The sequence below is a fragment of the Bufo bufo genome, chromosome 3 (assembly GCF_905171765.1).
Source record: "Bufo bufo chromosome 3, aBufBuf1.1, whole genome shotgun sequence".
Lineage (NCBI taxonomy): Eukaryota > Metazoa > Chordata > Amphibia > Anura > Bufonidae > Bufo > Bufo bufo.
In genome coordinates this window covers 383706549-383730179 of record NC_053391.1, presented here as the reverse complement: position 1 = coordinate 383730179, position 23631 = coordinate 383706549, and the positions used below count along the sequence as shown (strand labels likewise).

Genomic DNA, 23631 nt, shown 5'->3' with positions numbered 1-23631 from the left:
AGTCAGGAGCCAAGAGTGACTTCATCCAGAAAAGAGCTAAGAAGCAGTTTCTGACATGCAGCTAGATAGCCCAGGCTCCTAGCTTGCCACCAGGAGAAGAAGCAGCCTCCTGAGAAACTAAGTTCCTATAAAAGTACAGTGCAGAGCCAAGTTTATTCCAGCCAAACAGAGAGCTGAAGGGCAGAAGGATATATTTAAAGCAAGGAGACATATACGATAGGAAGTTTTCCCTAACCAAGGATAAAGCCAGCAATAGGGCATACAGGCCTTGGAGAAAGACAGACAGGATCCTGAGGAAAAGTGCAGCCTGATCTGTAAGTGTCTAACCCTCTGAGTATCTTGCAAAGAACATTGCCTGCCATTTGATGTAAAGCATGCCTGTCACCACCTTTTACACGTGGAACTGACCAAAGACTGTAAATAGTTGAATTGTTCAGTAAAAGGAAGTTTTGGTTCACTGCAACGTGTGTTCCTCAATTATTACTACAAGAAAGCGGTGTGCCACCGTTACCGGCACTGGCGTCACGAACTTAAAGGGATCTTGCCACCGGCACATTAAACCTGCAACACCCAGGGCACCTCACCTACCAACTGGCCTGGTCCCTATACAAAGAGAGTGCCCCAGAGGATCCATGTGCCAGCCTCTCCATCACTGCTGTACGCCTGCCCAGGGTATACAAAAACTGTGAGTACCAAGAGCAACCCTCGGTTTATTAATTAATTTATTACCTCTGTGACCTCACATTCGCTCACCCTGCAGGGCTGCGTACTGCATAAGGATCCGTTAAGAATGCATCAGTTTGCCTCCGTTCAGCCTCCATTCCGCTCTGGAGGCGGACACCAAAACGCTGCTTGCAGCGTTTTGATGTCCGCCTGACGATGCGGAGCCAAACAGATCCATCCTGACTTACAATGTAAGTCAATGGGGACGGATCCATTTTTACTGACACAATATGGTGCAATTGAAAACGGATCCGCCTCCCATTGACTTTCAATGTAAGTTAAAACGGATCCATTTATTTATTTTTTGTTCATGGTAATGCAAACGGATCCGTTCTGAATGGATACAAGCGTTTGCATTATAGGTGCGGATCCGTCTGTGCAGATACCAGACGGATCAGCACCTAAATGCAGGTGTGAAAGTAGCCTAATGAGTTTTAATGAGATGGAGTTTGCAACTAAATATAATTAATTAATGTAAAATACTATTTTACCTCTAGATTCAGTCCAAGCAAGCCAGTTAGGCTTTAAGTAATGTTCTGCAAATGTATGGGGTCATTTATCAAACTGGTGTGAAGTAGAGCTGGCTTAGTTGCCCATAGCAACCAATCAGGTTCCACCTTTCATTTTTCAAAGGAGCTGTCAAAAATGAAAGGTGGAATCTGGTTGCTATGGGCAACTAAGGGTACTTTCACACTTGCGGCAGGACGGATCCGACATGCTGTTCACCATGTCGGATCCGTCCTTCCGCTATTTTGCCGTGCCGCCGGACCGCCACTCCGTACCCATTGACTATAATGGGGACGGGGGCGGAGCTCCGGCGCAGCACGGCGGTGCATGGCGAAAGCTGCCGGACTAAAAAGTCGGACATGCAGGACTTTTTAGTCCGGCGGCTTTCGCCGTGCACCGCCGGAGCTCTGCCCCCGTCCCCATTATAGTCAATGGGGACGGAGCGGCGGTCCGGCGAAATAGCGGAAGTGAAAGTGAAAGTGGAATAGCGGAATGTGAAAGTACCCTAAGCCAGTTCTACTTTCCACCAGTTTGATAAATGACCCCATTAGTTTATCAGAATGGCCTGGCATGTACCAGCCCCACCAGCCATAAGGAAAATCATTCTACACATCAGTATGCAACTAAATAGTTACAACATAATGGAAATTGTGTAACAGTAACATCTGATAGCTTTTAAGAAAATAAACGTTGATGTAATTCGCTGGGGTATTAAATGGTATTAAAGGTCTGATCTGACTTGTCTTCATTGTGTTCCCTGACATTTCGTCTAAGGTGACCTCCGTGCAATGATGGCCTGATTAATTAAATGCTCCCTTGGGAGTGCTTCGCAAAATGATATAATCTTATTTTCTAGGTCACAAAGGAAACAACACATCCACTGTTCCCAATGTCACAGAAAGATCCCATACAAGCGTCATAGATTGCAAGTGGGTATAGGGTCCTCACATGTGGCACGATATACACTCACCTAAAGAATTATAAGGAACACCGGTTCTATTTCTCATTAATGCAATTATCTAGTCAACCAATCACATGGCAGTTGCTTCAATGCATTTAGGGGTGTGGTCCTGGTCAAGACAATCTCCTGAACTCCAAACTGAATGTCAGAATGGGAAAGAAAGGAGATTTAAGCAATTTTGAGCGTGGCATGGTTGTTGGTGCCAGACGGGCCGGTCTGAGTATTTCACAATCTGCTCAGTTACTGGGATTTTCACGCACAACCATTTCTAGGGTTTACAAAGAATGGTGTGAAAAGGGAAAAACATCCAGTATGCGGCAGTCCTGTGGGCGTAAATGCCTTGTGGATGCTAGAGGTCAGAGGAGAATGGGCCGACTGATTCAAGCTGATAGAAGAGCAACGTTGACTGAAATAACCACTCGTTACAACCGAGGTATGCAGCAAAGCATTTGTGAAGCCACAACACGCACAACCTTGAGGCGGATGGGCTACAACAGCAGAAGACCCCACCGGGTACCACTCATCTCCACTACAAATAGGAAAAAGAGGCTACAATTTGAACGAGCTCACCAAAATTGGACTGTTGAAGACTGGAAAAATGTTGCCTGGTCTGATGAGTCTCGATTTCTGTTGAGACATTCAAATGGTAGAGTCCGAATTTGGAGTAAACAGAATGAGAACATGTATCCATCATGCCTGGTTACCACTGTGCAGGCTAATGGTGGTGGTGTAATGGTGTGGGGGATGTTTTCTGGGCACACTTTGGGCCCATTAGGGCCAATTGGGCATCGTTTAAATGCCACGGGCTACCTTAGCATTGTTTCTGACCATGTCCATCCCTTCATGACCACCATGTACCCATCCTCTGATGCTACTTCCAGCAGGATAATGCACCATGTCACAAAGCTCGAATCATTTCAAATTGGTTTCTTGAACATGACAATGAGTTCACTGTACTAAAATGGCCCCCACAGTCACCAGATCTCAACCCAATAGAACATCTTTGGGATGTGGTGGAATGAAAGCTTCATGCCCTGGATCAACTGCAAGATGCTATCCTATCAATATGGGCCAACATTTCTAAAGAATGCTATCAGCACCTTGTTGAATCAATGCCACGTAGAATTAAGGCAGTTCTGAGGGCAAAAGGGGGTCCAACACCGTATTAGTATGGTGTTCCTAATAATTCTTTAGGTGAGTGTATTTTACATACAGCATGGCTCCCAGCCCTTTATGGATGCAAGAAGAGCTCTGCCTAAACATCACAATTTGCTGGTTGTTACATGACTCACTCCTTTAAGTGCTACTTACTGAATTTAATGTAGTAGGGCGAAAATGTTAGCATGAAATTATCTTATAGCAAATCATTTTTTTCCTCTATGACTAAAAATTACGTATTGAGATAATAAACTATGTATGCTTCCTGCTTGGTAGAGCAGCCAGCGGCTGTAATAACTTGCCTCATGCTAATAAATTCCCCCTCAGAAGTATTATGCCATTTTGCTTTAGCCACATGTATTTTCTAAATTAGTTAATGTATATTTCAGTTTGGAGTAGCATTTTTTGTTCTATTGCAAACCCACTCAATGATCAAGAAAATTAATGTATTTAATGAACAACTTGCAAAACAGATATTTCACTTCAAAATGGCCAATCCTGCTAAACCCTATCTGCCAAACCTAGTAATCCATCTGCCTAGACCTACGACCACTTAGGCTTGGTGTCTGCAATACTTTTGGTTTATAGTAAATATAATATTGAGGAGAGAAGATAAATCAGCACAATGCAACTGATTTACATTAAAGGGGATGCACATTATGCCCTAATGACCAGGCCTGAAAAGGCCTTAAAGGGGTTGTCACACAAAAAAAATATTCTACAGTTTTTAAACCAGCACTTGTATCTGAATACTTTTGTAATTTCATGTAATTAAAAATGTATTAGAGTTATTCAATAAAATATATCTGTATAGCGCCACCTGCTGTTTTTTTTCCTTATTTCTTTGTCCGGCTCACTGAGAAGGCCGCACATGCTCAGTTTCATCCTTCAACTGCCTCCTGAGCTGTGATAGGGAGAGCATGGACACGCCCCCTTAGATGCAGAAAAAAGACACTCCCCTTGAGCTGTCAGCTTGATATAAATCTAGCGGCGCAATGAATAGGCAGATCTCTGGATCCATGTGAGGTACAGGGCTGGTTCAAGCTTTGTTAGAAAGAGATTGTCATGTGCTATATGATCTCTGATTTTAATTTTTTACATTAATCATGGGATAACCCCTTTAACCCCTTAGGACCCATGAAGTACATGTACGTCATCTCTGGCCGTGACTTAAGGACCAGAGAAGTGAATGTACTTCGGGCGGGTGCAGGAGCTGCGCCGGCCTGATCAGCGGCAGGGGTCCGGCAGTCACTGATAGCCGGACTCCTGCTGCATGCGCAATCATCGGTGAAATCACCGATGCCGGCGCATTAACCCCTGCACAGCCACGGTCAGCGCTGACCGCGGCACGTGCGATGTCCGTGCAGGAAGTAAGCAGCCATCAGGTCCCCGCGGTCTTCCGCTGTTTTGGAGAGCGGCCAGAAATGATAGAGGAGGAACCGCGGAGGAAGCGCATGTGGGTGCATCCTATTGTTTTGCAGAGGGCCAGCAAAGGGCAATTTGTTGGTTTGTACTCTGACCTCCGTGCGCACCCTGTGAAGTTCTTTAATTATTGCCACGTCGGGGGCTACCTTTGATCGGCTGTTGGGAGAGTTATGGCCTGCCTTGACTTTCCAGGACACCAACATGCGGCGGAGTGTGTCACCTGAAGAACGTCTCATTATTACTTTAACCCCTTAACGACCTGCGCCGTACATGTACGGCACACTGATCGGGCGGGTGCAGGAGCTGCGCCCGCCCGCTTCGCGGCAAGGGTCTGGCAGTCACTGATAGCTGGACCCCTGCTGTATGAAATCACCAATGCCGCGCAGGCTTCAGAAGTGTGTAGGGTGTCCATCGTGTCCCCGTGCTGCTGTGACGGGGACCCGATGGCATGTAAGGCAGCACGATGCCTTCCTTAGGCATCGTCGCTGCCTTCCGGGAGAGCCTGTGAGATCCAGCTCCCTGGATCTCACAGGCAAGCAGGCTGTAAGTGTATTACAGTGTGTAATACACTAACAGCCAATGCATGACAATACAGAAGTATTGTCATGCATTGTAAAGGGGATCAGACCCCCAAAAGTTGAAGTCCCAGAGTGGGACAAAAAATAAAGCAAAAAAAAAAAAAAGAAAGTTTTCCCCCCAAAAAAGTAAAAAAAATAGAGATATTAGGTATCGCCGCATCTGTATCGACCGGCTCTATAAAACTATCACATGACCTAACCCCTCAGGTGAACACCGTCAAATAAATAAAATAAAAAATGTGCTAAATAAACAATTTTTTTTTCACCTTACATCACAAAAAGTGTAATAGCAAACGATCAAAAAGTCATATGCACCCCAAATTAGCGCCAATAAAACAGTCATCTCATCGAGCAAAAATGATAACCTAGCTAAGGCTACTTTCACACCTGCGTTAGGTGCGGATCCGTCTGGTATCTGCACAGACGGATCCTTACCTATAATGCAAAGGCTTAGATCTGTTCAGAACGGATCCGTTTGCATTACCATGAACAAAAAAAAAAAAAAAAAAAAATTTTTTTTTTTTTGTTCATGATAATGCAAACGGATCCGTTTTGACTTTACATTGAAAGTCAATGGGGGACGGATCCGTTTGAAAATTGAGCCATACTGTGTCATCTTCAAACGGATCCGTCCCCATTGACTTACATTGTAAGTCTGGACAGATCCGTTTGCCTCCGCACGGCCAGGCGGACACCCGAACGCTGCAAGCTGCGTTCAGGTGTCCACCTGCTGAGCGGAGCGGAGCCTGAACGCTGCCAGACTGATGCATTCTGAGCGGATCCGCATCCACTCAGAATGCATTAGGGCTGGACGGATGCGTTCGGGCCCGCTTGTGAGCCCTTTCAAACGGAGCTCACAAGCGGAGCCCCGAACGCTAGTGTGAAAGTAGCCTAAGACAATCGCCAAAAACTGAAAAAAATATGGCTCTCAGACTATGGAGACACTAAAACATGATTTTTTTGTTTCAAAAATGATATACCAGTAATTGTGTAAAACTTACATAAATAAAAAAAGTAGACATATTATGTATCGCCACATCCGTAATAACCTGCTCTATAAAAATATCACATGACCTAACCTCTCAGGTGAATACCGTAAAAAACATAAAATAAAAACGGTGTCAAAAAAGCTATTTTTTGTCACTTTAAATCACAAAAAGTGTAATAGCAAGCGATCAAAAAGTCATATGCACCCTATAATAGTACCAATCAAACCGTCATCTCATCCCCAAAAAAAATTGCCCCTACAATAGAAAGTCGCCCAAAAAAAAAAAAAATACGGCTTTCAGAATGTGGAGACACTAAAAAAAAAAAATTTTTGTCATATTTGTTCGTGTCCGTAACAACCTGCTCTATAAAAATACCACATGATCTAACCTGTCAGATGAATGTTGTAAATAACAAAAAATAAAAACGGTGCCAAAACAGTTAATTTTTGTGTGCTCCTGCTCGTACTTCGTGTGCTGCGGCCCCATTCATAAACTGTATACTCTGTACTCCGTACACCAATGAGAATGTAGTGTACAGAAAAGTGGATTTTAAGCCCACAGAGAAAGGTGAGCATAAGAGGGGGTATAAGTATATTACAAAAAGTACTATTAGGGCATTTAGGAACAGAGTGAGGAATTATGTCCCCCGAATTGCTCCCCCACGAGGCCACGTTATGAATAATCCCGATTCCATAACAGAGGCCTTCGCCCACTTCTACCAGAATCTATACAGTCTCCCACACCCCAACCAAATTGGCTTATCTCTAGACCTATCTATGCGCACATACCTGACCAGGTCGGGTCTACCCGAGAGAGGCCCTTGAGGGCCTAGGCGGACTGATTACTACTGAAGAACTTAGAGAGGCACTAAAGTCAATGCAGCCCAGTAAAGCTCCAGGCCCAGATGGCCTACCAGCTTCATATTATAAGAGATATCTCCCCCTTCTCCAGACCCCACTTACCAATGCCTTGAATAAGGTAGATTCAGAAAACTACCTCCCCAAAGATATGTCACATGCACACATTACAGTAATTCACAAGGAGGGTAAGGGCCATGCAGCCTGCGCTAGTTACCGCCCCATCTCATTGCTTAATGTTGATCTTAAGTTATTTGCGAAGGTACTGGCCACACGTTTAGTCCCGTTCCTGCCTGATCTCATACACACTGATCAGGTAGGTTTCGTTCCTTCGAGGGAGGCAAGAGACAATACCACCAAAGTGTTGAACTTGATTCATCATGCCAGGATACAACGCTCTTCCCTCTGTCTTCTATCCACCGATGCCGAAAAGGCTTTTGACAGAGTGGGATGGCCTTGGTTATTTGCAGTGTTGAATCATGTGGGCATTGAGGGTCCGATGTTGAAATGGATCCGCTCCCTTTATTCCTCGCCCTTGGCAGCCACAAAGGTTAATGGTGTGCTCTCGTCCTCCTTCGATATCAGGAATGAAACCTGCCAAGGGTGCCCTTTCTCACCCTTGATTTTCGTCCTTACTCTAGAACCCCTACTTAGGACGAACAGGAAAAACCCTGACATTTCGGGTCTGGTAGTAGGTAACCAGGAGTTCAAGATAGCGGCCTATATGGACGACTTGATGTTCATGATTACTAAACCTCGGATCACCTTCCCTAACCTAATAGCTGAATTTAAGGCGTTCCACAACCTATCCAACCTGAAAATTAACTTCCAGAAAATTGAGGCTCTTAACATATCCTTGCCAAACTTCCTTGAAACTTACCTAGCGACTTCTTTCCGATTTAAATGGACGGCGGGCGCCATTAAATACCTGGGTACGATGATTCCTAGAGATCTGAGGGAGATATACTGCAGGAATTACACCCCTCTTTTGAGTCGGATCAGGGGAGACCTTAAGAGATGGTCCAAGGGTCTATATACCTGGTTTGGTCGTTGTGCCATCTTCAAAATGAATGTTCTTCCGCGTCTGTTATACCTCTTTCAGACTCTCCCCATTCACGTCCCAGCTAGTTTCTTTGATACTGTACATCGTAACCTTTTCAAATTCATTTGGGCTAGGAGGAACCCGAGACTGACCAGATCCCTGCTCCATGTTCCAAGGGACAAGGTAGGATTAGGGATACCTGATCTATGGAAATATTACGTTGCTTCTATGCTCCAACGGGTGGTAGACTGGTGCCGACATGCTCCATTTAAACAATGGGTCTCCACTGAACAACTCTCTTCCCAGACCCCTCTGGCTCTCCTGCCGTGGACTGGGAGAAAAACCCCTACTACACTTTCCACTCACCCTATCATTGGGCCAACCTTACTTCAATTCCACAAATATCAACACGTCCCCATGATCTCCCCAACACCTTCCCCAATGTTTCCTATCCTGGGACACCCAGACTTCCCAGCAGGTTGTTCTGGGGGCCCCTTCATACAGTGGCGATTGAGTGGTAGGTGTCGAGCACCCTTCTTTAGAACCTCCGGACGGTGGTTCACATATGCTGAACTGTTGGGGTTGTCTGACCCCTGTGCCCTTGGGCCATGGAGATCCAGGCAACTACATAATTTCCTTTCCTCTATCCCCTCCTCCCCATGCCTTGATAGGTCCCTTACGCCATTTGAAAAAGGAGTATACCGTCATTCTCTTTCGGAATTCTATAAAGCGTTAGTATTACCTGATGCAGACTTCCGCCCTCCTTATATCGACAAGTGGATTCAAGATTTGCAAGTTGATATCTCCTGAGACCAATGGTCAAAACTGTTCCAATTGGCTCATAAATCCTCCATTGCCAGAAAGTATCAAGAGGCCAGCTACAAAATACTATCGAGATGGTATTATGTTCCGACCCGTCTTCAGAAAATGTTTCCGACGACATCCCCATTATGCCGGCGTTGTGAAGCATCTCAAGGCTAGTTGCTTCATATTTTCTGGCAATGTGACAAGATCAAACGATTCTGGGAATCAGTTCATAAGACCTTGGCGACTATTTTTTCTTTTTCCGTACCAAATCCGCCAGGTTTTTTTTTATTTCTTTCGGACTTAGGGTACTTTCACACTAGCGGCAGGACGGATCCGACAGGCTGTTCACCCTGTCAGATCCGTCCTGCCGCTATTTTGCCATGCCGCCGGACTGCCGCTCCGTCCCCATTGACTATAATGAGACGGGGGCGGAGCTCCGGCGCATCATGGCAGTGCGCAGTGAGAGGCCGACGGACTAAAAAGTCGGACATGCAGTACTTCTAGTCCAGCGGCCTCTCGCCGTGCACTGCCATGCTGCGCCGGAGCTCCGCCCCCCGTCCCCATTATAGTCAATGGGGACGGAACGGCAGTCCGGTGGCACGGCGAAATAGCAGCAGGACGGATCCGACAGGGTGAACAGCCTGTCAGATCCGTCCTGCCGCTAGAGTGAAAGTAGCCTTACCTTTGAGTTTGCTCCGCCAGTCCTGCTTGCGCCACTTGGTTATTGCAGCCAGGTCCTGCATCCCAGCGAAATGGAAATCACCCGTTACACCATCCACTGAGCTTTGGGTTCAGAAAGTGGAAGAGATCCAGACAATGGAGGAACTAACGATGTTTATGAAGAATAATCATAAGGCTTTTGTTACTGCCTGGACTTCTTGGTTTGCCTTCCAGGACTCCTCGGAATACCAATGCTTATTGACCTGAAGAGGTTGTCTCTACTCCTGTTACTTGCTCCATCCTATTGCTGTCTTCCCCTACCTTATGTGGCCTACCTTTCCTTTTGTGTGTTAGTCTTGTTATTCCCCTTGGTTTGTTTAGTCTATACTGTGATTCCCCCCCTTCCCTTATTCTTCCTTTTATTTGAGTTGGATTAAGTTCTAATGTCTCAAGCCGCTCACAGAGTGGCTTCACTTCTTTCTCATACAAGTCCTTTAGTCAGACGGTTTTCATACCTTGAATATATTTAGACTTTGATGACAGGATGTAAATGCTTTGTTTATGACTTACCGTTGGCCAGCGCCAACACATCTATCCTGTTACCTGAAGATTAACATGTTGTAACCTTTAATTGTATCTGTGAATACATTTAAATAAAGAATTAAAATAATAATAATAATAATAATAATAATAAGTACTATTAGGGCATTTAGGATACTTTACCAAAAAGTTAATAAAAAGTTTAGTTACTCTTTAATATTTTTGGGAAGTGCAATAAAAAAAAAATTAAATACATATATATTGTGGCGACTCGCTCTGGTAGACAGGATTAGCGGACGCAGTATTGAGGCAACAACAAGTTCTTTGGATGAAATAGTTCAGTGTTTTATTCACACTTTAGGCAAGTGACAAAACATATTCAAACAAAAAGTCACCTTGTGGTGTTGGTGGTAATTCACACCATGCGGCAATTCTGCCTCAAAGAGTCCTTGCTCATAGCAGCACCAACCTGTTTTCACACCAAACAGGTAGCAAGCCTTCATCCAGACACAAGGCTCCCAGATCCCAACACAGAGGCATGGCATTCAAAATCCGGTCCGGTACTTGACCTCACCTGGCTGTAAATCAGCCCAGCAGCACATGCTGGGAGGAAAATACCTGTTTTCCCAGACCAAACCACTCACTGTGTCACATACCCCCCCCCCCCCCCCTTTGTTCAACCCTGAGGGAGTGAACACACGCCAGACAGTGTACCCGGGACAGGGCATGCGCGTTTCCTTGTAACCGGCCTGCCCTGTGTTCCACCGAAAACTTAAAGTTTTGTAGGGAGAGAAACCATCGGGTGACCCGGGCATTTCTGTCCTTGGCCTGGCTCATCCACTTGAGAGGGGAGTGGTCAGTCACCAGGCGGAATTTTCTCCCCCCCCCCCCAAAAAAAAATAGCGGAGAGATTCTAGTGCCCACTTGATAGCCACTCTCTATCCACTATACTATACCGGGTCTCGGCTGGGGTGAGCTTACGGCTGAGGAAGACAACGGGATGCTCCTCCCCATTGACTTCCTAAGACAGTACAGCACCGAGGCCAACTTCGTAGGCATCAGTCTGTACTATAAACTCTCTTTTGAAGTTGGGCGTCACCAAAACCTGGGACCCGCACAGGGCCGACTTCAAAGCGGAGAAAGCCTCTTCCACCCGATCATCCCAGCGAACAATCATTGACTTGTGTCCTTTCAAGAGTCCTGTCAAGGGCACGGCTAGAGTAGCAAAGTGGGGAACAAACCTCATGTAATAGCCCACCATTCCCAAGAATGACTTTATTTGCCTAGTGGTGACAGGTCGGGGCCAATTCAATATCGCCTCTATTTTGTTCACTTGGGGTTTGATGACTCCGCACCCAATGACATACCCCAGGTTAGGGGTGCGCAATATAGGCGATATGCGATATAAATTTGTGCCACGATATGGATTTTGTGCATATCGCCTATATCGCCGGACCGCGATATGACCACGGAGCGGTAGTGAATGATCGCGCTCTCGGCGCGCACCATGTTCTCCTGAGCCGGCACAGTGGAGAAGGAGGGAGTCCCTCCCCACTGTGCGCGGCTGCCGCTGGCCACTAATAAGAACAGAGTAGGAGGAGGAGGGGAGGGACTGTGGCCACTGCGCCACCAATGAATGCCTGAATACCAAGATAGCGTTCATGTGCCGGCCATATCCCGGCCCCTATGACTGCACGCTGCGATCCGCCGCAATTAACCCCTCAGTTGAGGGGTTAATCGCGCGGATCACAGCGTCCTGTGAGAGGTCGGGTGCCGGGAATGTTCTTCAGTCTCTGCATTGGTGGCATTATACTCACGTGCGCCGTGGCCGCCGGGCGCTCCTTCTTCTGTCTGTGCGGCGCATTGCTAATGCTTATAGCATTAGCAATGCGCCGCACAGACCTATGAGAAGAAGGAGCGCCCGGCGGCCACGGCGCACGTGAGTATAATGCTGCTCACTAACATACCATGGCAGCCGGGACTTCAGTAGCGTCCTGGCTGCCATGGTAACCGATCGGAGCCCCAGCATTACACTGCTGGGACTCCGATTGGAACTGCCCACTGCCACCAGTGATGGGGGGGGGGGAGGGGGACCCTGTGGCCACTGCCACCAATGATTAATACTGGGGTGGGTTTGAGTTACCAGAGGAGGCTGATAAGAGGGAGAGGCTGGGGGGCACATGAGAGGCTGGGTGGCGGATCAGGGGCTGGGGGGCACATGAGAGGCTGGGGGCTGATCAGAGGCTGGGGGGCACATGAGAGGCTGGGGGGCTGATCAGAGGCTGGGGGGCACATGAGTGGCTGGGGGGGACATGAGAGGCTGGCTGCCATGGTCAGCTCCCTGCTGTTGTGTGCACAAAGCACAGGGCAGCAGGGAGAGTGTAAAGTCCTATTCACCCTAATAGAGCTCTATTAGGGTGAATATGACAAGGGTTCTAGCCCTTAAGGAGGCTAATAGTTATTAAATAAAAAGTAAAAAAAAAAAAAAAATTTAAACACCCCCCCAAATATAGAAAACAATATATTGTGATATATATCGCATATTGCACATGCTTAAAATAATATCGCAATATAGATTTTAGGCCACATCGCCCACCCCTACCCCAGGTATTCTCTTATAACCCCACACATTTTTTTGGGGTTAGCGGTTAGGCCAGCTTTCCGAAGGGAGTCCACTACAGCCTGCACTTTGGGTAGGTGACTTTCCCAGTCGGTACTATGAATGAGAATATTGTACCAGGTAAGCCGAAGCGTACCGACGATGTGGACGAAGCATAATGTCCATTAGACGCTGAAATGTGGCGGGGGTGCCATGCAGACCAAAGGGTAAGACCTTATATTGATACAGCCCCTCAGGCATGATAAAGGCAGTTTTCTCTTTGGCAGCCTCCGTTAAGGGCACCTGCCAGTACCCTTTCATGAGGTCCAAAACAGAAAAATACCGGGCTTGTCCTAACCTCTCGATGAGCTCATCCACCCGGGGCATGGGATAGGCATCGAATTTGGAAAACTAGTTAAGTTTTCGAAATTCGTTACAAAACCGCAACGTCCCGTCCAGCTTGGGTATCAATACTATAGGACTGGCCCACTCACTTTTTGACTCCTCAATAACATCTAGCTGCACCTCCTCCGATATGGCTTGTCGCCGAGCCTCGGGTACCCATGTGGTTTTAATCAGACTTTTGCCTGAGGCTCAGTGACAATGTCATGCTGGATTATGGAAGTGCGTCCAGGGAGGTCTGAGAACACGTTCCGACTAACAAACTCCCTGTCCTCCTGAGTCTGTTTAGAGGAGAGGCGGTCAGCAAATTTTACTGTGGCAGCCGCCTCTCTTGCATCAGATAGAGGGGACGATACCTCTTCTCCTAGAAAACCCGGCCACGGGCTGTCTTCTGTACAGGTTTCCCTATCTTTCCACGGTTTGAGTAAATTCACATGGTAAACCTGCTCCGGCTTTCGCCGCCCTGGCTGGTGTACCTTGTAGTTTACATCTCCAATTTTCTTGAGTACCTCGTAGGGCCCCTGCCACCTAGCCAGGAACACCAGAACCAAAACCCAATCACCTGGGCTAAAGATCCGGACCCAAGCCTGTCGATTATAGACCCGACTCTGGGCTCGCTGAGCTGCCTCCATATGCTCCCTAACAAGAGGCAACACTGTCTCTATCCGATCTTGCATCTATGTAACGTACTCAATTACACTTTTATGTGGAGTGGGTTGTTGTTCCCACGCCTCTTTGGCCATGTCCAAGAGACCGCGAGGCTGTCTGCCATATAGCAGTTCGAAGGGCGAGAACCCAGTAGAGGCCTGGGGTACCTCTCGCACTGCGAACATGAGATAGGGCAGAAGGAGGTACCAGTCCTTCCAATCTTTAGACACTACCCTTTTAAACATATTTGTTTATGTTTGGTTAAACCGTTCTACCAGACCGTCCGTTTGCGGATGGTAAACGGACGTCCGTAGTTGTTTTATGTGCAGCAACTTACAGAGTACCGTCATCACCTTGGACATAAAAGGGGTCCCTTGGTCGGTCAGAACCTCTTTAGGTAGTCCTACTCGGGAAAACATCTCCATTAACTCCTTAGCTATGAGTTTGGCTGAGGTATGTCGCAGTGGCACCGCCTCCGGGTACCGAGTGGCGTAGTCTAGAATGACTAAGATGTGTTGATTCCCTCTGGCGGACTTCGGTTCTGGGCCTATGAGATCCATAGCTATTTGGTCAAACAGTACTTCGATAATCGGGAGAGAGGTACTAGGGGACTACGGAAATGTGGCTGGGGGCTAGTTATCTGGCAGGTCGGGCATGACTTACAAAACTCTTCCACTTCTTTGAATATGCTGAGCCAGTAAAACCGCTGTAGAATACGTTCCTGAGTTTTCTAGAGCCCCAGGTGACCCCCGAGAACGTGTTGGTGGGCTAGATCTAACACAAGCTTGCGATTAGACTTGGGGATCACCAACTGTTCAATAGGCTCACCCCGTAGTTGGTTTACCCAATACAACATATCCTGATGAGCCACAAAACGGGGAAACACTGACTCTGCCCCAGGTTGTTGTGGTTAACCATCTACTATTTACACATTTTCCCAGGCGTGGGATAGGGTTGGGTCCTGACATTGGGCGGTACCAAAATTATCCCCGGAGTCTTTGAGGTCTGCCAATTCAGGACCCGGCGGCAAGTCCTCCACGTCTCCGACCATCACACTTTTAGCGGGGTTGTCTTCCCCTCTTCCACTGAAGTGCCAGTCACCCCTACCGCTGACCCTTAGGTCTCAGGTTGTACCCGCTGGGCCCGGACCAACACATTCACTCCCAGTCTTGTCAAAATCTCACCCTTTAGTTTTTGGTAGTTGGCCGCTTGATCGTCCGGCAAGTCGAAATGCACCCGCTTGGAATCGGATGCCAGGAATGGAGCGACAACCTTAGCCCACTGGTAACGGGCTAGCTTTTCCCTGATGGCCACTTTCTCGTACATCTCCAGGTAGGTTTTGATGTCGTCTGCGGGTGGTCATCTTAGGAATCATGGCATGGGCTGCTTTCTGGGCATCGTGGATGCTCGGGGTTGCTCCTGCTGTCTGCAAAGCCATCACATGTTGTAGCAGCAACTGGTTAGTCTCCTGCAGCTACTTATTAGCCTCGCGTTGCTGCAGGTTTGTCTCTCGCTGCTGCAGATTAGCCTCCATGAGGGCCTTCACAACAGCCTCCATTTTGTCATTGGGCACTGGTTGTAATACAGCTGGTTTAATGTACGACATACAACCGTGCCTGAAAAATGCAGAAACCAAAAATATGTGCGCTCACGCCAGCCTCACTGCTCCTGCCCGCATCCTCCACCAATTGTGGGGACTCACTCTGGTAAACAGGATTAGCTGACGCAGTATAGAGGCAACAACAAGTTGTTTGGATGAAACAGTTCAGTGTTTTATTCACCCTTTAGGCAAGTGACAAAACAAGCAGACATATTCAAACAAAAAGTCACCTTGCAGTGTTGGTAGTAATTCACACTATGCGGCAATTCTGCCTCAAAGAGTCCTTGCTCATAGCAGCACCAACCTGTTTTCACCCCAAACAGGTAGCAAGCCTTGATCTAGACACAAGGCTCCCAAATCCCAACACAGAGACATGGCTTCTGAGCCCAGATGCCTATTTAAGGACAGCCAGGTGCTGCCAAAACCCGGACCGGCATTCAAAATCCAGTCCGGTATTTGACCTCACCTGGCTGTAAATCAGCCCAGCAGCACATGCTGGGAGGAAAATACCTGTTTTCCCAGACCAAACCTCTCACTGTGTAAAAAAATAAAAAAAATACTAATGTGTATATATATATATATATATATATATATATATATATATATATATATATACATATACATATATATATACATATACATATACACATACATATTACATTTATAACAAGTTTTCAATCCCTTTATGAAATTATTATTTTACAACTTTATATTACACTAATATTACTTCTATATGCTAATACATAATGCTCTGCGTCAGTATTACACAGGCTTCTGTTAGGGCAACAGTGGAGAGAACATGGAGTGAACAGTCCTAGGGGCCTTCATAGGTCCTCACGGCAGATTTCTCCCCTAGTTTCCGATCAAGTCACTGGGGGACCAGTGACCTGATCCAGGGGGAAGTCCCCTTTGATAATGTCACAGCATGGACCATCTATTATTAAAGAATTAACAGCTGGGATCGTCACTTCCTCAGACCCCCACTGTGAAATGGCTGTTACTAACAGCAGGTTCTTAGCGCTGGAGCCCAGTGGGTGGTTGTTAGGCCCCATTCACACAGCCGTATTTTTGGTCCACATCCGATCCACATTTTTGGCAGATTAGATGCAGATCCATTCATTTCAATGGGTCCGCAGAAAATGCGGACAGCACTCCGTATGTCCGTTCCGAAGTTCCACAAAAATGATAGAACGTTTTCTATTCTTGTCCATTTTGCATAAAGGAATAGGCATTGTTATAATGGATTCGCAAAAAAAACCCGGATGAAACACGGATGTCATCCATATTTTTTGTGGATCCGCATTTGCAAACCTCAAAATACATACTGTCATGTGAATGCACCCTTAAGCAGTTAAAGAGGTTGTGCTTGACTGCTTCTCCGTTCTGTTCTCCTGATTGTTGCGGGTCCCAGAGTTCAGATACTTATCCCTATCCTACGGATGGGGCATAAGTTTAAAAGTTAGCACAAACCCTGTAATAATAATCAAGTATACGCCTATAGCTTTCCGAAAGAAAAAACTTAATTTGATATAATTAAAAATCTTGGACAAGCCCAGCAATAGCTTAAAATAAAAATCATCTTTTCACTCCTTTCTCTAATACCGTTCTATGCGACGCTGGTCTGGTCCACCTGTTGCTGCCTGTATACAGCAGTCACCTATCGGCTATGGTGCCCGCGGAACCCCTGAGTGGGCGACATCTTTGAGGACTTGACATCTAATGTACACATACTCCAGATGTGGGGAAGGGGCCAAAACTGCTCCCTTGTGCCTCTTTTAATTGTGGAGCACTCTCCATTGAAACCAGAGCAGAGTGACTTGTGTGAGACACACTGATCGCCTGCACCAAAATTCCTGGTAGCCGGGGCAAAGAAAGGAATATGAATATCATCACAATCTCAATCTTAACCAAGTGCTGATGGTGGGCGTCGCTATGCCATCATTGTTGATTGGCTGGGAACCTAACACGAGTAAGAGCTTCCCTGTCCCTGAAGCATAGCTGCTGCTACAGGAATGTTATTTTCATTTTTAAGGGGTACTTTTTTAAAGGCACTATAAAGGCATTTTATCGCGCGGGGTGTAGGCTTGAGCGAATCGTTCAAAAACTTTTTAAAATAGTAATCCGAAGTGGGCTTTGGTATCGAGGTACCAGCCATTACCAAAGCCCACTTCGGATTCCTATTTTAAAATGGGCATGGCAGTTTTTTTTATAGTGGTGGTGCTGTTAAAATGGGATGTCTGTGTAAGGGTGGTGATGCGTGGTCATGGAAGTCTGGGCTTGGTGGAGAAGAAAAGAAAACGTGAATAACTCCAATCAGAAGAGAGAGTCACAGGATTTATTTGTACTGTATTAATTTATACTGTCTGCATAGCGCCTGTGTAGAAATGGTTTGCTAGTAATTAGTCTTTGTTTACTGTTTATCCAGGAACAGTGTGGTGGTAAAATAAGTCACTTTGTGGTGACAATGTGTGGCCATACTTTGGAGGTACTGTTTGTCTGCTGCACGGTGGTATTTAATTGTAATTATATAATTTAAAGGCTGTACTATGCGCTGTGACTCTACTGATCAGCGCCTTTCTCACAAAAAAATGACAGCCACATGCTCTACTTACATACAGTATTGCTCTGCCTATTTTTGAACTAAGAGAAAACACTTGCTGACTACTACTACTGTTGGCACATGTTCTCTCCCTGCACATTGGCTCTATGCAGGCAGGGCAGGTGGTACAGTACACCAGACTTTGCTGAGCAAGGATGAGCATGCTGGTGTTTGGGAAGAAAGGAAGATGAGGCTAGAAAACCCTTCTCCCCGATCACCAGCAGGCACATCCTTTGCCTGCTGTAGTAGGGCCTAAGAGAATGGGGAAGTACATGCCGTTTGCATCTGGCCAAAGCTATTTTTTAACATACCCTCCCTTGAGAAAATCCTGCGTATGCCTCTGACCCACAAGATAAAATATATTTTTCAAACACAGTTTATAAAGGGTATATTTAATATGGAAAATGTTGACCATGGTCTAAATTGTTCTTATGTTCTTAAAGGGACTCTGAGATTATAAAAAAAATTTTTTAACCCCTGCCCCACCCCTCACCCCACCATAAAACAGCACCACTGCAGTTCATCTCAATTCAAGTGAATGCAAACCAGACACAGCCAAAGGACTTTCACATCTGCGCTTTCCCTTTCCGCTATTGAGATCCGCATTTTTAAGTGCGTCCTGGGATGCAGAGGAAGACGGATCCGTCATGACTCACAATGTAAGTCAATGGAGATGAATCCTTTTTCAGACACAAAAGAAAACGTCCCCCATTGACTTACAATGGTTTTAAAAACTGTTCCGTCATGGCTATTTTAGAGATAATACAACCAGATCCGTTCATAACGGATGCAGATGCATGTATTATCATGACGGAAGTGATTTTGCTCATCCATGACGGATCCAGCAAAAACGCAGATGTGAAAGTAGCACATAAGTGTAACGGTCGCGTACACACACACACAGGGGGGAGGGAAGTGACCACTGCGCTCCACCCTTACCCCTGGCCCTGCCTACTTGCCTCGCGAGTCCTAATGACAGGGGACAACTGGACGGCAATCCCTAACTTGGAGCAAGTGCAGGGATGACAGACAGACAAACAACAGGACGTGAACGGACCGAGTCAATACCAGGAAAGCTGCAAAGTACAAATGGAGCAAGCAGAGAATTGTCAGGAGAAGCCGGGGTCATAAATACCAGGAGAGCAGAGAAGTACAAGAGGAGTCCTAAGAGAGTAGTCAGGTGGGAGCCGAGGTCACAATACCAGGACGGATGCGCAGTACAGCAGGATCAGGCAAAAGGATGGTCAAGGAACAGGATCAGGTAAGTATTCAGCAGTCCAACAAATACCAGGAACCTAGAAATTAACAGGCAACCTGTAGCCAGCAGGCTGCCTGTATTTATAGTGGGGAGTGAGGGTCATGTGACGTGGCCAGCGTCACATGACCGACAGACCAACCAGTCGAGCACCGAGTGATCAGCTCGGCGCTCAAGGCAGACTTAGGAGCAAGGAGCCACCCAGCTAGTAAAGCCGCCCTGGGAATGAGGTCAAACACAGAACCTCATTCCAAAAGCTAAGCAACAGTTCTGCGGGCAATGGGGGACCGAGTGCACCTTCGGAACCCCGTGACAGTACCCCCCCTTTTACGAGGGGCCACCGGACCCAAGACTTCAGGCGATGGCTTTTCAGGGTGTTCTAAATGAAATTTACGAACAAGTCTCGGAGCATGAACCTCCCTGGCAGGTACCCAAGATCTCTCTTCAGGTCCATACCCCTTCCAGTGAATCAGGTACTGCAAGGAATTACGCACCTTCCTGTCATCCACTATTTTAGACACCACATACTCGACAGCATCATTAACAAGAACTGGCGGAGGCGAGGCTTTTGATGGTACTACCGGTTCAAAATATTTTTTAAGCATAGAGATTTATGGAACACATTATGAATGTGGAATGACTCAGGCAGCTCCAACCTAAAAGATACCGGGTTAATCACTTCCGTGATCTTATATGATCCAATAAATCGAGGAGCAAATTTTTTAGAAGTTACCTTGAGAGATAGATTCTTGGAGGACAACCATACTTTATCCCCAACCTGAAAGTTTACCCCCCTTGAACGTCTCCTATCGGCCTTGAGTTTTTGAGAACATTGAGCCTTTTCTAGGTTCGATTGAACCCGGGCCCAAACTGTGCACAGTTCGGAGGAGAGTTTATCAGCTTCAGGGTTAGAGGAGGAGACGGACGACCCAGAATGAAAACGGGGATGAAAACCATGGTTACAAAAGAAAGGGGAGACCCCAGCAGAAGAATTGACACGGTTATTCAGAGCAAATTCAGCCAACGGAAGGAATTTGACCCATAATTGCTGGTCATCAGCAACATACAACCTCAGGAATTGTTCCACAGACTGATTAAGGCGTTCAGTCTGCCCATTACTCTCAGGATGGTAGGCGGAAGAAAAAGACAACGAAATTTTACATCTTTGACAGAAGGCCCTCCAGAATTTGGACACAAACTGCACACCCCTGTCCGAAACAATATTTTCCGGGATACCATGCAATCGAACAATTTCTTTCACAAAAATAGACGCCAGGGTTTTGGCATTCGGGAGTTTAGACAGGGGAATGAAATGGACCATCTTGCTAAACCTATCCACCACTACCCACACTACAGTCTTACCCTCCGCCAGCGGTAGGTCAGTTATAAAGTCCATCGAGATATGGGACCAGGGTCTACTGGGAATGGGTAGGGGTCGTAGGTTACCAGCAGGGCGAGTCCTAGGTGTCTTGGACCTGGCACAAACCTCACAGGCTGACACATAGGACTTGACATCCCTAGTTAGAGTGGGCCACCAATAAGATCTAGAAACCAGATCCTTAGTGCCCTCAACACCCGGATGTCCACAAAAGGCAGAATCGTGACACTCACCCAACAGCTGGAGATGAAATTGTACGGGAACAAACAACTTATCTGTTGGGATGGATACCGGTGCCAGATGTTGTTCCAACCTAATGCGAGCCGAGATATCCTGGGTAAGAGCTGCTAAGAAGATTTTTGCTGGTAGGATAGATTCAGGTGGTACCTCAGTAGGTTGAAAAGCCTGGAAGCTCCGAGATAATGCGTCCGCCTTCACATTTTTACTTCCCGGCCTGAACGTGATGCAAAAATCAAAACGAGTAAAAAACAGAGCCCATCTGGCTTGACGGGGATTCAACCTCTTAGCAGACTCGAGAAACATAAGGTTTTTATGGTCAGTGACAACAGTTACACAATGCCTTGCCCCCTCCAGAAAATGCCTCCACTCCTCAAATGGCCTTTTAATGGCCAGCAGCTCCCTATTCCCTATGTCGTAGTTTCTCTCCGTGGGAGAGAATTTCCTGGAGAAGAAGGCACATGGTCTCAGATTAGTGAGGCTGGCAGGACCTTGTGAAAGGACTGCTTCTGCGCCGTCCTCGGACGCATCCACCTCCACAATAAAAGGTTTCTTTCTCCTGATCAGGCTGGATCAGAATGGGAGCGCTACTGAATGCCTTTTTTAATTTTTCAAATGAAGAAATGGCCTCAGTAGACCAATTCTCCAAATCCGCCCCTTTCTTAGTAAGGTCGGTCAACGGTTTAGCAATTACGGAAAAATTCATAATAAATTTACGATAGTAATTGGCGAAACCTAAGAACCGTTGTAAGGCCTTTAAGGATGAAGGTCTTACCCATTCCTTAATTGCTAGTACCTTACCAGGATCCATCTTGAAGGCGTGAGGAGTCAGAACATGCCCTAGAAACAGAATCTCCTGCACACCAAAGACACATTTCTCTTGTTTAGCGGATAGCTGATTCTCCCTCAACACCTCTAATACTTGTCTAACATGAGACACATGGGATTCGAAGTCAGGAGAGAATATCAAAATGTCGTCAAGATAGACAATAACAAATTTACCTAAGAACTCCCTAAGAATGTCATTCATGAAGTTTTGGAACACAGCTGGGGCATTGCTGAGTTTTTCCCCAAACTCCTGCACCATCTGCGTCAGATTAGAGACATAGTCAGTCAGGGTCACCAGAGGATTCATAATACAGTGGTTATTGGGCCTGTTAATCTGTAACGGTCGCGTACACACACACACACACAGGGGGGAGGGAAGTGACCACTGCGCTCCACCCTTACCCCTGGCCCTGCCTACTTGCCTCGCGAGTCCTAATGACAGGGGACAACTGGACGGCAATCCCTAACTTGGAGTAAGTGCAGGGATGACAGACAGACAAACAACAGGACGTGAACGGACCGAGTCAATACCAGGAAAGCTGCAAAGTACAAATGGAGCAAGCAGAGAATTGTCAGGAGAAGCCGGGGTCATAAATACCAGGAGAGCAGAGAAGTACAAGAGGAGTCCTAAGAGAGTAGTCAGGTGGGAGCCGAGGTCACAATACCAGGACGGATGCGCAGTACAGCAGGATCAGGCAAAAGGATGGTCAAGGAACAGGATCAGGTAAGTATTCAGCAGTCCAACAAATACCAGGAACCTAGAAATTAACAGGCAACCTGTAGCCAGCAGGCTGCCTGTATTTATAGTGGGGAGTGAGACATGGCCAGCGTCACATGACCGACAGACCAACCAGTCGAGCACCGAGTGATCAGCTCGGCGCTCAAGGCAGACTTAGGAGCAAGGAGCCACCCAGCTAGTAAAGCCGCCCTGGGAATGAGGTCAAACACAGAACCTCATTCCAAAAGCTAAGCAACAGTTCTGCGGGCAATGGGGGACCGAGTGCACCTTCGGAACCCCGTGACAATAAGACAATATACACTTTAGTTTTCAATGTAGCTGATTTTTTGTCATATAAAATAATAAAACATTACAAATATCTCCATCTATCCCACTACCTTACCTTGCCTCAAACACTGTACATCGCAGTTTTCTTGATACGTCACTGCCAAATATTTCAATCTTGAGATGGATTTCCCCTTGAACTTCTTCATCAGGATCAATTTCTGTTAGATTCAGCCAGCCGTTAAATCCTGAGGAAAATGTTATAACCTTTATATAATATTTATATGAGTTGTAACGATTTTTATTATAATTAGATTTACAAAAGGTGGTTGACTATTAAACAGCATACAATTGATAAAAACAAAGAACTCGTTTTCCTAGAAAGCACCAACAAATATGTAAACTATGCACCATGGAGCAAATTCTCTCAATGGCGAGAGATCCATATTTATGTCATATTACATGAATTTGCTTATTGAATAGCAGGAATTTTCATGACCATGGAGAAAACATTACTGACAAAAATATGTATGCCACCAGGTACTTATAGAAATGAGACATTAGAAATGTGGCATTTTCTCTTGATAATTTTAAAACCAACATACAGAACACAAGAATCCCTAACAAATGAAAGCAACTTCCATCAGTCCTGTTTTGAGCATGTTGGTTCTGCTTGATTAAAAAAGATTCTGTTGTCTCTGGGGTCAGTTAAACATTTGGAAACATATCAAATTTCTTATTCCAGATACTACTTGGGACTTTTTATTCTTTCTCGGTGGATTTCTTATTTACAAGTAGAGCATTACATGCATGATGTTTTTGAAAAATGGAGGTG

General features: G+C 46.2%; 1 protein-coding gene across 2 annotated transcripts in view; it reads right to left on the bottom strand.

Moving 5' to 3' along the window:
• LOC120995486 (ras GTPase-activating protein 4-like) overlaps positions 1–23631 on the bottom strand; it is a 236031-nt gene that overhangs the window by 94407 nt on the left and 117993 nt on the right. For both annotated transcript variants that reach the window (XM_040424736.1, XM_040424735.1), the window contains exon 5: positions 22915–23044. In XM_040424736.1, the coding sequence (XP_040280670.1) occupies positions 22915–23044 (130 nt within the window). The remainder of the gene's footprint in view (positions 1–22914; positions 23045–23631) is intronic.